Source organism: Leucopleurus acutus (assembly GCF_964270905.1).
Source record: "Leucopleurus acutus genome assembly, chromosome: 3".
NCBI lineage: Eukaryota > Metazoa > Chordata > Mammalia > Artiodactyla > Delphinidae > Leucopleurus > Leucopleurus acutus.
In genome coordinates this window covers 162,135,879-162,153,841 of record NC_139145.1, presented here as the reverse complement: position 1 = coordinate 162,153,841, position 17,963 = coordinate 162,135,879, and the positions used below count along the sequence as shown (strand labels likewise).

Sequence of the window (17,963 nt, the reverse complement as noted above, 5' to 3'; positions counted from 1 at the left end):
GCCATAGAAGATGTTAATTTGGTTCAGTTGACAGACTGCTCCGTATAAATCCTGTTCATATTGCAGAGTCGGGGCTTACCGTTTAGTAAAGAAAAAGGTCAAGCACCGGCCCTTCTTAGGACTCACACACTGAGAATCACATTTGCACAAAATGAACTTTCCACGTACAAAAACTGATATGTGAACGGCATCTGATTAAAAATGATCCAATTTTTATTGTTGAAGACATCAGAAATTTGATGCTGGCTTTACTGTTATTTACTAGTTAGGTGTAACACGTTATACTTGTGAATACCCTTCTTGTACATAGACATCACCATCTTCCTGCTAAATTTTGGAGGAAATGCTTTAAGCTTAGCTGACAAAAGCAACTTTTCCCAGAGTCTGTGAAATAAGCCATTAGGATTATAGGAAGGAAAAAATTACTTTCCTTTCCAGTGTTTACTGAGATATAATTGACACATAACCTTGTGTAAGTTTAAGGTGTGCAGTACGATGATCTGATAGACGTACATATTGCGAAATGATTACCACACTGGATAGTTTACACATCCCTCGCCTCACATCACTACCATTTTGTCATTGTGGTGGTGAGAACATTTCAGATCTACTGTCTTAGCAACTTTAAAGTACACAATATGGTATTGTTAGCCAGAGTCACTATGCTGCACATTAGTTTCCCAGAACCCATCCATCTTATAACTGGAGGTTGGTGCCCTCTGACCAACACCTCCTCACTTGCACCCCCAGCCCTGGCAACTACCAATCTGCTGTTTCTTTATGAGCAACTTTTTTAGATTCCACATAAAAGGGAGATCACACAGCATTTGTCTTTCTCTGTCTGACTTATTTCACTTAACATACGCCTTCAAGGTTCCTCCATGTTGTAGAATTTCCTTCTTTTTTGAATGGCTGAGTAACATTCCATTGTGTATATATACCAGTTTTCTTTACCAATTCATCCACTGGTGGACGCTGAGTTGTTTCCGTGTCTTGGCTATTGTGAACAGTGCTGCAGTGAATATGGGGGAGGTGTGTGCAGACATCTCTTCAGGACAGTGATTTCATTCCCTTTGGATCTAGACCCAGGAGTGGAATTCCTGGACCATCTGAATGTTTTATTTTTAGTTTTTTGAGCAACCTCTATAGTGTTTTCCATAGTGGCTGCACCAATTTACATTCCTGCCAACAGTGCACAGAGTTCCCTTTTCAAGGAGCTCCTCTTTCACGGAAAAGCTCTACAATGGCATAATGAAGGCAGAGTGGTCCATGATTTCATCCACCTTTTGAACAGTGAATGTCATGGCCCTTAAACAAGCCCTACAGAGAAAAGACCTGGTTCATTCTGAGCCTGAGCGCAAACCACTAGCGCAATGCTGGGAAGAGGAACAATTAAGCCTGGCTGACAGACCTGGGAATCCCAGCTGTGCAGGCTGTGATGGGGGGTGGGGAGGAGGAAGAGGGGGAGAAACGCTCATCACTTTTTTTCCTTTTTAAAATTTTTAAAAATAGATTTTATTATTTTAAAGCAGTTTTAGGTTCCCAGCAAAATCAAACAGAGGGCACAGAGATTTCTCATATACCCTCTGCCCCCATACACACACAGCCTCCTCCCTAATCAGTGTTCCCCACCAGACTGCTGCATTTGTTACAACTGATGAACCTACACTGACACGTCATAATCACCCCAAATCCAGAGTTTACATTGGGGGTCACACTTGGCATTGTACATTCTATGCGTCTGGACAAAAATGTAATGACCTGTGTCTACCATTATAGTAATAACATACAGACTATTTTCACTGCTCTAAAAATCCTCTGTTCTCTGCCTATTCGTGCCTCCCATCCTCGAGAGCCCCTGGCAACCACTGATCTTGTTACAGTTTCCATAATTTTGCCTTTTCCAGAATGTCTTATAGTTAGAATCATATTGTATGCAGCCTTTTCAGACTGGCTTCTTTTGCTTAGTGATATGATTAAGGTTTCTCCGTGTCTTTTCATGGCTTGATAGCTCATTTCTTTTTCGTGCTGATTAATATCCTATTGTCTGGATGGACCACAGTTTATTTATCCATTCACTTACTGAAGGACATCTTCGTGGCTTCCAAGTTTCGGCATTAGGAATACAGCTGCCATAAACATCTGGGTGTTGTTTTTTGTGTAGACCCAAGTTTTCATTCCTTTGAGTCAATACCAAAGAGTATGACCGCCAGACTGTATGATAAGAATATATTTGGTTTTGTAAGAAACCACCAAACTGTCTTCTAAAGTGGCTGTACCATTTTGCATTCCCACCAGTAATTAAGGAGAATTTCCGTATATTAGAAAAGAAGAAACATCTAGTTTCCTAAGGTGGAAAGTGTTTGCGCTGATGTTAATTCTTTTGCTGTATGCCTAGGGTTTACCCACTTGGCAAGGTACTGTAGTTGAGTTCACATTTTATCATTTTTAGGATTTAGAAATGTTGATTTCTAACTACCGCCAAATGAGGGCGAGATTTCTGAGCTCAGCGCCTGAGACCTTGTAAGTGGAAAGATCCTAATCCCACCTGCCTCACATGAGCAAAACAGCACCTCCTTCTGCCTGCAAAGACCCTCCTATCCAGCACTGTATTTTATTCTTCAAATAAGGCGGTTTTGAATTTTTCAATGTTAAAAACACGGCACTAGCAAGTACCAGATGCCAAGAGTCACTGTAAATAACAAACCAAATCATCATCAAAGAAATCAGAGGAAAACATATTTTAATTTCACATCTCCAGCGTGAACAACAGAAATCAGAATGAAATTACACAATGGAAAGTGCAGTGAAAAAAATTGAGGAAGTAACCTTTCTAGTGTGAATTCAATCACTTTGAAAGAGACAATGGCCAAACAAAAAGGTAAATGGATAACAGTATGAAAGGAACACCAATCCCCTTCAAATCACATCATAGACTTTTTAGGGCTGGAAGAGATATTCAAGATGATTCTCTCTCACCTCTTCATTCAGCAGATAAGAAAACTGAGGCCAAGAGATAAGTGAACTTGGCAAGATCACTAGCTGCAGGGTTGGGACCAGGATGGAAAATTAGCTGCATCTGAATATCCATCTGGGTGATCCTGAAGTAAATGAGACCCTCCCTAAGAAAAGGCTATTTCCATGATCATGGCTTCTCTGGGGGCACATAGGCAGCTCCCCAAACGAGTGGAATATTATAAATCTTAAAAAAGCCGCATTATAAGGAGCTACTCACTCCCTGACCAAACCCAACACTGGCAAAGTGAGAGCCTTGGTCCTGCTGTGCTCACTAATAGCTAATATCTTTTCCAGATCCTTATCAAACATCCCAATAATTTCTATGTTAAGAGGAAGTGCACAGTGGGAATTCTCCCAGGCAACTTGTAACTACTTCAGAAGGGCTGTGGACAGCGAAGGCTTCAGCAAAGCTCTTGGCAGGTCAAACTGAGTATCAGTAAATCTGAAAGAGTATTGCTTCGAAGAGCTTTTGAAATTTCTTTGAAATTACACTAACTCACTTGGTCAGATCTTCTTCCTCCAACCAGAATTAGGGAGCATGCTCAATTTCTTCACCTGACAAATGGGGAAACACCTGCAGAGAAAGCTTAAGTCACTTATCCAAGGAGGCCCAGTGTGTCTGCAGGGGCAGGACGGAAGCCAGGAGCTGGCCTGCCAGGCCAGGGGTGGGTCTGTGCCTAGAGGATCAGGTTTCCCTTCTTATAGCCAATATCTCCCTCTGCTGAGTCTTTGGCAAGTTTACATTCTGCCCATGAAAATCTGGGCTCCAAAATGAAGGAACAAGCACGCAGAAGTAGACCGCTCATAAAATTAGCCTTTACACCTGAAGTAAGCATTATTTTCATGAGCACAGCCTCTAAGAGCACATTATAAGGGCTTTCCTGGTGGCACAGTAGTAAAGAATCCGCCTACCAATGCAGGGGACACGGGTTCGAGCCCTGGTCCGGGAAGATCCCACATGCCGTGGAGCAACTAAGCCCGTGCGCCACAACTACTGAGCCCACGTGCCACAACTGCTGAAGCCCACGTGCCTAGAGCCCGTGCTCTGCAACGAGAAGCCACCACAGTGAGAAGCCTGTGCACCGGAACGAAGAGTAGCCCCCGCTCGCCGCAACTAGAGAAAGACCACGCATGGCAGCGAAGACCCAACGCAGCCAAAAATAAATAAACAAAATAAATAAATTTATTAAAAAAAAAGAGTACATTATATACCAGGTTACGGTTTTTTTCATGGATTTTTAAAGGCATTACTTTGTTTCCTTTGTGAGCCTTCACCGCATGTTGCCCACTTTGATGTTAGTCGAGCGCCGAACCATCCCTCTTTCAGTCATACAAGGGTATTCTTAAGGCAGAATTTAAACAAATAAATAACTACAAAATTTCACTTTACTGGAATACTGCCCCTTCCATTTTCTTCACCTTTCCACTTCTCATATGCACAGCTGGTGATGTGAATTCTGATCCTCTCGTCATCTGCCCCACCTCTTTTCTCTTCCAGGTGAGAAGAGAGCCTTTACTTCAGGATGGGGGATGGCAAATGAAAAGGGGACTCATTTGCCTGTGGCCGCACAAGGAGCCCAGAGCCCTGCGGACGTTTGCTGCCCCCTCCCACCTACAAGCCTCTCACCCCTACTCTTCGTCTCCTCACCCCAGGGTCCTCGGAGCCGACAGCCTAGTCGGCCTTCGGGAATGCTCCTGCAGAGTTCCGGGACTTGGGGCTGCCCTTTTCTTGCCCCACTACAGCACGCCACTCAGGCTCCAAAGTGAGGTCTGAGAGGAAATCCCCAAGGAAAACACCCCCATCTTCCCCCGCCCCCATCCTCACACATGACGACTCTTACGCGTGCACATGGCCCAACATTACAGCGAGACATGAACCATTTCCTAGAACGAGTCCTGATTTTATCCTCGCCCTCACTTCGACTGTATTTTTCTTTATGTTCCCACTCTTGCAGATTACTATGATCAATCCTGTCACTAAACTATGGTTTCAGAGATGCATCTTGGTGGCCTGGTCACCTCTCCCACCTGCCCTCCGTTAGCCATAACATGAAAAGGATGTTCCCTACCTTTCACTGAAGCTTCTCCACAACTGTGCACCTGCAATAGGAGAAGTAAATGTGAAATGTTAATGGAGGTATTTTCCTCTTGAGGCATTTCTCAACTTAGAAATATTCTGAGCTGTTTAAAATGGACCGCTTGGATCTTAAAAAACTCTAGAAACGATCAGTTCATACAGCGTATACTTCTGCTACCATAACTCATTCAGGCAAGTTGTCCACAAATATCCATTGAGATTCTACTATATGCAAAACACTTGGATAGGTAGCATGGAAGACGGAGCACCATATAACACATGGTCCTGCCTCAGGGACTGTACCGTCCAATGGGGCAGACCGAACCCGCACTCAAGCAAATATGAACCGAGGTAGGTGGTGTAGGAACTCTACAAGAAACATAAGCCGTGGGAGTTCAGGGAGGAGAGAAAATGTGGCTGGTCAAGAAAGCAGCAATGACAGAGGTGGTATTTGAGGGGAACTCTGAAATGGTACTGACAAAGGAGAACTGAAACAACTGCTACTTGAGAAAGGAGATTTTTATCTATTCATTCTTTAGGTGTTTTGAGCTTATATCTATGCTCAAAGGAAATCAACATTTATATATACACACACACATACACCTAGATCTCATCTGCTTTCTTAATTCTCCAATGACTTTCTTCCCTGGACTCTGCCTTGACACTATACTCCCCGCTACCAGCTTTAATGAAGTTCAAGAAAAGAAATGGCCAAGAGGTGGTTTCTGCTTTTTCCATCGAACAAATGCCAAAGATGTTGTCCCTTTTGTTCTTCAGCGTCCCCTAGTAAAGATGCGTGTGATAAATTCTTCTTAAAATTCAGCCACAGGAAAAAGTTTCTCCAAACTGCTTGCATCCTTTTCTCAGATTATTAGAACTGTGCAAGTGATCTGCTTTTGCTTTCTGCCTAGATGAACAGACAGAGAAGATGCAGTGTATACATATATTACAATGAAATACTATTCGGCCATAAAAAAAGAATGAAATCTCGTCATCTGTGGCAACATGGGTGGACCTGAGGGTATTAGGCTAAGTGAAATAAGTCAGACAGAGAGAAACAAATACTGTATGATTTCACTTATATGTGGAATCTAAAAAAGCAAGTGAAGAAACAAAACAGAAACAGACTCCTAGATACAGAGAACAAACTGATAGTTGCCAGAGGGGAGGGGGTGGGGAGATAGACAAAAACAGGTGAAGGGGATTAAGAGGTACGAACTCCCAGCTATAAAATAAATACGTCATGAGGATGTAATGCACACATACAGAATCTAATTAATAATACTGTAACAACTTTATATGGTGACAGATGGTAACTGGTCTTTCTGCAGTGATCATTTCACAATGTATAAAATACTGAGTCACTATGTAGTACACCTGAAATCTGAATAATATTGTGTTAATTATAACAAAAGCATTGGAAAAATGAGTACAGTTGCTGGCTAAGGGAGCGAGGACGTTAGAATGGTGAGGGCAGCAGCGCCTCAATAGCTGAACGTAGACCAGGGCGGGGCAGCACAGGGCTGAGGACGGTGCAGTGTAAGAGGCTGAGCAGGGGCGCGCTTGAACTGGGGCCACAGAGCCGGTGCAATGGGAGTGAGGGGCCGGGGTGGGGCCGGACAGGAGGAAGCACCGAGGACTGACTGCCAGCCTTGCAGGGGCTGGAGACAGAACTTGTGAAGGCTAAGGTCAAAGGCGCAGGGATGGTCTCGGGGACTGAAGCCGGGTTTCACACGAGCCATCAGGGCACAAGCGGGAATGACAGAGCATGGCGTGGGCACAAAGGCCTACAGTTCACAGGCCACGAATGCAGGTAGGTCCACGTTCAACCGCGACCGGAAGGCGGCATCAAATGGATAGTGTAGATTTGGCAGGAGGAGAGGCATAAAGGGATAGCAGTTGGCGATGCCTCCACAGGTGGCGTGCAGGAACCTGCTGAGCCCTCCTCCACTGCCCAGCGCAGTCGTTGAAGAGCATCTCAAAGACAGCGGGGTGCGGAAATTACTGGTTCTTTGGCAAAGAGACAGAAGGAGAAGGGGGTCGAGAAAAACTGAAGGCCGCGGGAGGAGTTTCCCACACCGCAGAAGCATCCCCAGAGCCCAGAGGAAGGGGTTAATTCTGGGGAGCACACAGTCAAGCGCACAACAGCGAGGCCGTGAGAGAGAAATCCATCACGGCCGAGGGCGTCCACACTGGTGACTCAGAAACCAGAGACACAGGGTCCCTGGGTTTCGCAACGATTAAGTCCCAAGAAGGTGTCGCCACACTTCTGCTCACCTATTTCGTATTAAGTACCTAAGACAGTATTAAAGATATGATGGAGGGAGAGGAGAGGTACAATTAAATCTTAACAAGAGCGTCTTAATCCCTTCAGCCAAAAATGCTGTGGGAAGCGGGGAAGCTGGCGGAGAGGTGAGGGGCCAGATGACCTGGGGGTCCTTTCCTCACTGCTCCTGCCGTCGGGCCAGGGTAGCTCATGAGAGCCCGGCGGTTCTGGATGAAGCCATGGAGCTACCATCCCCGCATCTGGATCCAACTTGAAGCCGATTCTGCGCCTCCCAGAGACCAGGTCATCACTGCAGGGCCCTGGGCTGAAGGGCCTGCAAAGCCAGGCTCTGCCGACCACGCATGGGGCTCAACGGGCCTTTGTCCTAAAAGACTCGACTGCAGAGGACGACGCAGGCTCCAGCGCGGCCTCGGCCACAGACTGGGAGCGCTGGGAGAGCGCGGCCAGGGGTCCTGCTTCTCCTTGTTTCCTCATGCAGTAGAAACACTGCATTCAGAGCAATGTCGCCCGGTGAAAACCTGGACAGAAAGATTGGCCTGTGACAAACGCCCGCCCTACAGGCTGGAGCGTGAGAGGTGGACTCGGGCAGAGAGGCCCCGGTGAGAGGAAGGCGCTCAACATGGGCCGACTGATGGGTGAACAGACCCATGCTGTTCCAGTCGCGGGTCGGAGCTGGAGAGAGGGGCCCGTTACTGACTGAGGTGCTTTTGTTTCACGCTCTTGTCTGACCCTTAGACAACCCTGTGGTATAAGGAGGATTTGCCATTTCACAGGATAAAGAGGTTCGGATTACGTAGGAGGCTGAATAACGGCCCCCAAAGGTATCGGGTCTTAATCCCCGAAACCTGCAACATGTTACTTTATATGGAAAATGGGATTTACCAAACGTGACGAAGTTATGGGCTATGAAATGGGGACACTGTCCTGGATTATCCAGGTGAGGCCCAAATGGAATCACAAGTGTCCTTGCAAGAGGAAGGCAGAGGGAGACTTGACACAGGCAGAGAAGGAGGTACAGACTGGAGAGATGCCCTAGAAGCCAAGGATACCAGCAACCGGCAGAAGCTGGGATGCTCGAGGAATCCGGGAGCGCGGCCCTGCCCACACCTTCATTTTGGCCCCATGATACTGATTATGGACTGTAAGAGAAGACGCTTCTGTTGTATTGAGGCACCAGGCTTGTGGTAATTTGTCACTGCAGCCACAGGAAACCAATGCGGTCTTTGACGGGGCCTCTCCACAGCTGAGAAGTGGAGCCAACTAGCTCTAGAAGACTGGTATTCTTCCCACCCTACCACCCGAATTTTTTAAAGGACTGAATCTTTGCAGTGGAGAGCTTTCCTGCAACTTAATATGAAAGTTGCACGTTTGCAAGAACATCAAGCTGGTGAGGCAATGTAGGGAATGGTCCTCATGAGAGTGAGAGAAGGACAGTCACGACGTCTTTCCACTTCATCCTTGCCCCCCCCATTTTTCCGTTCCTTAAAACTTGTGCCCAGACTGGGACCAAATTTGTACACCACTGAAAACATCGAGATGCTCAGCTTGCTTTGTGAGGTCCCTTGCCCTACTGAGCTAGAATGACTGCAGGTAAAATAGGTTAAGTGGCTATTTCTTCTAAGATTCCTCTGAGGGAGCTCCTAGAGGGTGAAAATGTTACCAAGTCTATTTGAGAGAAACAGGTTCTCCTCTTATCAGTTATGAATCAAGGCAGAAACACAGGTATCGCCATGCGTTGATCTCACCAACCCCAGCACAAAGCCCTACTGCTCGGAGATGTCCCACCTCTAGGCAGAATTAATACATCTGGCGTAAACAGAAAGTAGCAGGCCAGGTGCCTGTTAGGGTTAGAAGGCAGAATTAGGTGTCTGTTCTCTGAAACAGAAAAGAGGTGGGTGGGAGGAGAAGGGGAGGGAGAGAAGGAAGAATGTGTACAGGAATATAAACTAAATCCACAGATTCAAGAAAAGCAATATCCGGACAAAACCCACCTGTTCACTTCCCAGAACAGTGAATGGAGGGATCACCTTCAAACCTTGAAACACACCCATGGAGAACAATCTTTCTAAATGTCTTACACATGAGTTAGTTTAAGAACCATAAAGACTTAAAATATAAACCAGATTTAAAGCGCACCACAGAACACTATGATGGTACATCCGTAACAGACGATGGTACATCCGTAACAGCCTATAGCCCTGGTCCCAGGGTCAGTGTTAGGGAGGAAAGGGTGCCTCCCACAAGCAGCCTCAGTATCCCCGCCAAGGCTCGGGCCCTGGACAGTTCTTACGTGCGTCCACCTATACGGAGCCCTACCGAAATCACCCCTCCATCTGGGGTTACTTTTAGTGGAATCAACCGCTTCACTGTAACCCCCTCTTAGCTGTTTTTGATCAAATCAATCTTATTTCACTTAATTTCATGGGGCTCAATTATTCCAAGCAGGGATTTTTGTCCATCTACAAAAACTAGCTCAAACCCTGGTAGAAGGAAGCTTCTCCAAGTATGGAAAAGCCTGACTCAGATTTATGATACAGTTAACTTACTCAGAAAACCTGAAGTACATTTTTTTAAATAATTCAAGTTCTCACTTGAATTTTTCGAAAAATTTGGTGTTGAAAACGAATTTATTTTTCAATTCATTTTTAAAAATGAATTTAACCGTTACTTGTTTCTAAGCCCTGAACTTATTGTTTTTCTCCACAGAGGCAGAGAAAAAATTTATATCAACTAGTCCATTTTCCGATGGCCCAGTTTCATCACGTGGGATGTAATAAATATTTAACTGTTATCCTCACTGCAGCCTACTTGAATACCAAAATGGTATTTAAAGTAACGGCACTTAGAGCCAAAAGAGAAACCAACACACACAAACCTTTTGCCCAGCAGCAGTAGCTATGACTATGGACAACGTCAGTTAAATAAATAATAAATAGTAAATAAATTTAATAAATTTAAAAATAATATTTAACAAACATTCAAAATAGAAAAGTCAGTGCCGTACCCTAAACTGTACCCGTTCCCTAAGCCTAACCCTAACCCTTACCCGAAGCTTTACCCTAACCCGTACCCTAATCCTAACCCATACACTAACACTAACCTGTACCCTAACACGTACGCTAACCCTCAACCGTTGTCATACCCTAACCTGTACCCTAAACCGTACCCGTTCCCTAACCCTAACTCTAAGCCTAACCCTAACCCTTACCCAAAGCCTTACCCTAACCCGTACCCTAATCCTAACCCGTACACTAACACTAACCTGTACCCTAACACTTACGCTAACCCTCAACCGTTGTCGTACCCTAACCTGTACCCTAAACCGTACCCGTTCCCTATATAATCTGTTATTTTGCTCCATTTCAAAGACTGCTCAGTTAATCTGCCTATACAAAGGTCAAACATCCAGGGTCTAGAAAATTAAATACCATAAAAATGAATGTTGAGTTTTCTTACCTCTTGTTCTAGACAAAACCATATCCTTTATTATTTGCATAATAACACGTCCAAGGATCATGACAGAAATCAGGTGATACACTCTCCATGGAGTCAGTGCAAGGAACCTATCACAGCAAAAACAGACAAATCATTATTTCAACTTGAGGACTGTACCTTTTTTTAAAAACTAGGTTTACTTTCTGCCACAGAAACAAAAAATACATTCAATAATGATTTCACTTGTCAAAAGCACCCTCAACGTGACCACATGAAAGCTACTTAATAGCATCAAAGTTAGGGAAGTAAGAGCACTGGAGCCATGTGGACTTTTGTGCCAGGCTTTCTGCTCTAACCTCCCATCTGGGCAGAAGATTTGCTATTTTGGGTATGGCCCAAATATCACTCTGCTAACAGATGGAACAGAACTGACCTGGAGCAGAATCATGATGGGCTAAAATTAAAAAGGCAGAGCAGCAGGGTTTTTTCACGCACAAGAGAAGCTGGAGTAGATGCCCTTTACTTGCTGTCCTCTATCTTACAGTTTTCTCTTATGCCACATCCACTTCTTTAAATCCTACCCCCCACCCCACCAATCTCTGAAAAACAGCAGTTATTAGGGATCCAATTTGCTAGCCCTTTCTAAGATCACTGCCCTTTTGTCTATCTGCCCACCTCGTCTCCAGAGGGAAACAAAGAATTCTTTATCACGAACAGCACACAGACCCTACAGTACTTTTTGTCTTGTTTTGTTTTTGATTGGGTTTATAAAGGAATGCAATGGCAAGGAAGTCACAAGGAGCTCTGAGCCTTCATATAGAGGCTGAAGTTAGTTAGTTGGCTAAGCTACGTAAGTTAGTTGGCTAAGCTACCAATTAATATTGACTTTGGTGTAATCATAACTCAGAAAAATCAATTTAACAGAAATGTCATTTAATACTAGTTGTAAGACAGTGTGGGATGTATAAAGAAGCAAAGAACACATGAATACTGCCTTCTAGGAACTTACTTCCTCATCAGAGAGATAAACACAGGCTGCACTAACAAAAGTCCAAGGCAATGAGTCTTGGTGCTATAGCAAGACACGAGCAAAGAGCAAAGAGAAACAAAGGAGGAGAAATGATTAGCTCCAAATCAGGGAAGATTTATAAAAAGTGGCATTGAACTTGGTCTGGGAGGATGGATGCAATTCAGAGGAAAACAGAAGCTGTTCCAATTGGAGGACACAACATGAGCAGAAGATAAGAGTCAGGTAAGGGTGAGGTGTGCCTGGGGCGTGCAAGTGGTCTGGGGTGGCCCCTGCGGAAGCAGAGGGATAAACAACAAGAGAGTTGGGAGACTGGCAGAGAGAAGAAATTGAGGTCCCAGGCTGGGGGCAGACTATGGCAAGCCCTGAAGGATATGTAGGGAGTTCAGTCGTCACTACTGACAACAGAGAGAAAGCCAAAGGTATAGAGTAGGTAAATGAAATGATGAGTGGTTTAGGAAAAGGCCTGGGGGCAGCAGAGAGGATGAGGTGGAGTAGGGAGGAAGCACAGAGGCCAGGACGTCTGCTAGAAGGTTATGCAATGTGCTTGATGAGAAATGGTCAACGTGAGATGCTGGTGAAGTTGTGGGTAAAACCTTTCCCAGGGGCTTCCCTGGTGGCGCAGTGGTTGAGAGTCCGCCTGCCGATGCAGGGGACACGGGTTCGTGCCCCGGTCCGGGAAGATCTCACATGCCGCGGAGCGGCTGGGCCCGTGAGCCGTGGCCGCTGAGCCTGCGCGTCCGGAGCCTGTGTTCTGCAACGGGAGAGGCCACAACAGTGAGAGGCCCGCGTATCGCCAAAAAAAAAAAAAACCTCTCCCAAAATGTGGACAACCCAATTTCCACATCTGGTTGTAATGTTACCTGTGCGTGTGACCTGGGCCAGAGTGGGCAGAATAAGTCAGTGCTTCTTTAATATTGGTCTGCAACTGCCAGCAGCTTGGCTGCCTGGAAAGCTTGTTAAAATACAGATTCCCAGACCCCAGGGTCCTCCCCCGCCGGATCCTCCGAAACAGGCGGTCTAATTACTAGTGTTTACATTCAATAAACATTTATTTATGGGGGCCTACACTGCACCAGGCACTGTGCTATCAAAAAGGAATAAATGGTGCACAATATATGCAGAGGAAGGAGCAGACCTAAAAGACAACCCACGATGCCAACATCCACATCTTCAGTAACGATAACTGGTTCTTCCACTATGGGTCTAACACTTGCTCTATTTTTGAGCTCTTATGTTTGTTTTAACCCGAGTTGTTTCTTGGTATTTATTTTCTTTTTGGCTTACCTGCTCGCCGTCAGTTTATGATTAATGATTGCACTTGTCTGTGTGCCAGCCTCTCTGTTTTCCCCACCTCACACTGAAGTGGCAGTTCTCAAAATTTTTGATAGTGATCCACCATAAGAAACCCATTTACCTCTAAATACAAACAGATGAAACCGAAGTTTCAAAAATGATATTTATCTTACAAATGTGTGATGCCTTCTGATACTTTCCTCCAATTCCAGTATATTTTTAAATGCTGACTCTGGCTCACTAAAGTGACTCCACAAGTGAGTTGTAACTCACAGTGTGACTCCCATTGCATTGGAGGGAATCTGCAACTGTTAGATTCGTATGTTTCATTAGCATAGCCTTCTTGGCAGAGTCAGGCAAAACCCTAGGAGAGAAAGTTCCCTCAAGTCTAAAGGTCTTCTGAGCTAGCCAGGAAGCCATTTAAGTATCTTTTAAAACCAAAGAAATGCAAAACCAACTGAAGCAATGAAGGTCATTAGTTATTCTTTTAGTGGAAATTACAATCTTCCAGGAATAGAAAAATTACAGAATGACAGGACTTTGACCCACCGCCTGGCTGCCAGAAGCCCTCCTTTAGAGGACGTTGCCATAGCAACTCCCAAGAGCACTGGGGATGCGCACCCCACCACCCCACCCCACCCCCATGTTCCCTGGGCCAGAGTATAGTTGGCATCTTGCCCAAGGGTCTCATTGGTCATTAAGAATCCTCAACCAGAGGAGAAAGCAAACCCAACAACTACTTGGGATGGTAATGCCACACCTGTATGGGACTGCATGTCTCCTTAGTACATGAGCATCTTTGCAGCCCAAGAATTAAGCACAGACATGTTTGAGAAACCAAGTCCTAGTAGTAATAATCTGTACTTAGAAAAACCTGCACGTATTTGGTGTTTTAATTATTTTTTACTGCCTACAATAATTCATCTCATGGTTCCAATTTAAAATATGTAGTATAATTTAGAGTTGTGATTTGAAATTAAAATCTTAGGAACATCTATGAGTTTATTTATTTTACAGGAACTGCCTAATATTGGGAGATCTTGGTTGTTAGACAAAGTCATTTTTTTAAAAACTTCTATTTTGGTAACTTTCGAGTATATACAAAAAGAGAGACCTAAGTATAATAAATCCAGCCTCAACAGTTCTCCGTTCATGGTCAATCTTGTTTCTTCTATATTCCCACCCACCAAGCTCCCCTCACCACATACACACCCCAATTATTTGAAGCAAATAGCAAGCATCATATAATTTAACTTGTAAATGTTGTCATTTATCTTCAAAAACAAAAAAGCACTTTTTAACCTAACAACAATACCACTATCACACCTAATAAAATTGCTTTACTTTCTTAATGTCATCAGATACCTGTCAGCATTCACATTTGCCCAGTCATCTTTTACACACATGTACACACGTGACACACACACACACACAGAGTAAAAGACTGAAACAGAATCTGAAAAAGTCATACATTGAAATGGATAGAGGTGAGTTTTAAGTTTCCTGTAATTTATAGGTCTCCTGCCCGCCCCCCATCTCTCTATCTCTCTTTCTCCTTTATTTATTTATTTATTTTTGCTGAAAATTTCTGTGGAAGAAACAGACTCGTTTTGTCCAGTAAAGTTTTCCAGAGTCTGAGAATCACTCCTTGTATCCTTGTGGTTTAGTTTAACATTTTCCTTTACCCCTTCTGCAGACTGGAAAAGTTGGCAGTTGCATCTAGAGTCTTGACCAGATTTAGGTTCAATTTTTTTTCCTATAGAGCTACATGACAGGTGGAGGTGTGTGTTCCCATCAGGAGGCGCATACTGTCTGGTGTCTCTATTTTTGTGACATTAGCAGCCATTCATGATGACTGCCTGGCATTGATTCCTCAGGGACTACCCAGGGGTAGGAGCCCTTCATTCTTGCTACGGGTATTAGCTGGGTCACATCTATAAAGAGAAACTCCCCTGCACCAATGTTTGATGACCGGAAGAGACGGATCTCATGGGAAAGGCAGGATCAATGCTTGATTCTTTCTCTTTATTTACCAGCCTTCAAGATAATGAGACAGTTCCTTAGTATCCCCTAAAGGCAACAAAGTTGGTTTGGGTCATTACTTTTTTTTTTTTTTAGTGTCATTGTGAATGATGTGCTCCAGCCCCCTGCAGTCTCATCCCACTGACCATCAAGTGGCCCATCTTGGCTGGTGGAAGCTTAATCAGGTTGGTTCCTGAGTCTCTTAGTATAACCTTAGTAACCTCTGATAATAAAGTACTTTAAAGGGACAGGGAAAATATAAAATTTACAAATGCAGTTTAAAATGTTGAAGGGAGTATAGTGAAACTTTTTAATAAAACCAATCATTCACCAAAGACTCTCTTGAACATGCTTGTTAAAGTTTGATCGATTTATAAACAAAATAGTAAGTTATGTTAGCTAAAATTGAAAGCTCAAAGAAAAACAAGGGTTTCAACCTTACTTAATCAAAATTTATTTTTTAAAAGGTAGTTGAACGGAATTGTTTCAAACCAATCTTTCTTTTAGATGAAAACTATCTCATAGGACATCACAAAAAAAAAATCCCTGTCTGCGGGCCGTAAGCAATTCTGATGCCGGCGCTCTGTGGTACCACTCAGAGAAAGACTACACTTTCATGCAACCCATGATTCCCTCAGTGAGAATCACCCACCTCTACTGAAGTACATCTCATATCGGGGAGCTGAGCATGTCTTCGGCATCCAGTTTCCTACTGTATCCTTTTATTACTGGGGGAAGGGGAAATTCCCTTTTCATTCCATAACCAGTGATTATCAGACACCGGGCTAGCGGCAGGGACACACTGATGACTAAATCCCTGCGAAGCCGGGAAGCAGACAAGTGAACAACTATGTTTTAACCCAAGTATCAATACTTTCCAAAGGGTGTGGGAGCAGGAAAGAGGGCCGATAACTGCATAAGGAAGGCAGAGTGAGCTCTCGAAAGAAGGTGGGTGTTTAAGCTTTGCCTCCCTAGAGCAGTCAGACTTTGCCAGGCGGAAAGCGCCAAAGGCATTCCAGGTCGGGAACACGGTAAGCACAGAGAACAGCAAGAGTGCAGAGGCTAAAACAGAAGAGTGAGAAAGTGCCCTTAAGGCTGGCTTCCCTTGACCCAGAGGCACTAGTTCTGCCCTCCAGACCACATTGCAGTGAATAAAACCGCTGATGTCTAGTGAGTGCAAGCACGGTTCTAGACATCATTTAATGTATTCCCTCATTTCATCCTTATAACAATCCCATGAGGAAGGTACTCCATTTTGCAGATGAGCAGGGAGGGGTTAAGAAACTTGCCCAAGGCCCCAAGATCAGGGGAGGCAGGGCCAGGATCCAGACAGGATCCAGGAATCCAGACAGCTTGGCTCTAAGCCAGCTCTCTCACCACTCTGCTAAATACCTCCCAGACACAAGCTCCTGCCCCTTCCACCTCCCGTTATCACATGAAAATAGCTGGAAGGGCTGTCACCAATTTTCAAGAGTATGTCTGCTCAGGGTGTGATGAACTGACTGAAGAGATGCCAGGAGCGCTCCTCAAAGACACCAGCCACCAGCACCAAGACTGCAGAAAGCGAGGATTATGTTCACACCTCTTTAGGACACACATCCCTGGTCCCTTCACCTCTTCCCCAGGCGTCCCATCCCTCCTCTGGCCAGGCTCCAGGTGTGACTCTTTTCAGACCAAATGCGCCCACCGGGCATCTGGTCCCTACAGATGGGGGGAACCAGGAGGGGCCTTGAATCCATTTGTTCTGGATTCCATAGCTCTACCTATACAGTCTTGTTTTGTTTTGTTTTTTTAATTAATAGGCTGTATTTTTTAGAGCAGTTTTAGGTTTACAGAAAAATTGAGTAGATTGTGCAGAGACTTCCCATATATCTCCTCCCCCATCCTCCCATCCCACCTACAGTGTCTCCTAGTACGAACATCTTGCTTCAGTGTTATAACATCTTGCATTTGTTATAACTGATGAACCAATGTTGATATGTTATTAACCAAGTCCACAGATCACAGAAGGGCTCACTCTTTGTGTCATACATTCTACGGGTTTTGACAAATGCATAATGTCACGCATCCATCATTATAGTATCATACAGAGTATTTTCACTGCCCTAAAAGTCCCTGTGTTCCACATATTCATGCCTCCCTCTCTCCCCATAAACTCTGCTGACCACTGATCATTTTACTGTATCTACTAGTTTGTCTTTTCCAGAATGTCATGTAGTTGGAATCATACAGTATGTCGCCTTTTCAGACTGGCTCCTTTCACTAAGTACTTACTTAAGTTCCTCTGTCTTTTCACGGTTTGATAGCTCATTTCTTTTTATTATCAAATAATATCCCGCCATATGATGTACCACCATTTATCCATTCACCTCGTGAAGGACATCTTGGCTGCTTCCAATTTTGGGCAATTATAAATAAAACTGCTCTAAAAATGTGTGTGCAGGATTTTGTGCGGTCATTAGGTTTTCAACTGATTAACTCATTTGGGTGCAGCCTTTTTTTTTTTTTTTTTTTTAACAGCTCTATCAGCATACTGGCTTATTTTGAATTTACAGGCAGCTAAAACCCTCAAGGATTCTATTTTCCTGATGCAACTTTTGAATCTCAGTATGTCCTACTACACTGGTTCTTGTTTGACATGGTCCGTCATTCAAACCCACAGCCCTTAATGGTGTCATCAATCACATTTGTTCTCCTGTCCGGCATCATGACATCCACACATTTGAGATCTGCGTGTCATCTGTCCTCGTCTCCACTGCTGGAGGTGGATGGAGATCGATCGGTACTGGAGCCCTGTGACT

General features: G+C 44.4%; 1 protein-coding gene across 2 annotated transcripts in view; it reads right to left on the bottom strand.

The window, feature by feature from the left end:
- RETREG1 (reticulophagy regulator 1) overlaps positions 1–17,963 on the bottom strand; it is a gene marked incomplete at its 5' end in the record, with an annotated part of 122,908 nt that overhangs the window by 79,371 nt on the left and 25,574 nt on the right. The window contains 3 exons of one of the 2 annotated variants that reach the window (XM_082836919.1): positions 4,409–4,534; positions 5,088–5,118; positions 10,839–10,945. In XM_082836919.1, the coding sequence (XP_082693045.1) occupies positions 4,409–4,534; positions 5,088–5,118; positions 10,839–10,945 (264 nt within the window). The remainder of the gene's footprint in view (positions 1–4,408; positions 4,535–5,087; positions 5,119–10,838; positions 10,946–17,963) is intronic. The other variant, XM_082836920.1, reaches the window with a different exon arrangement.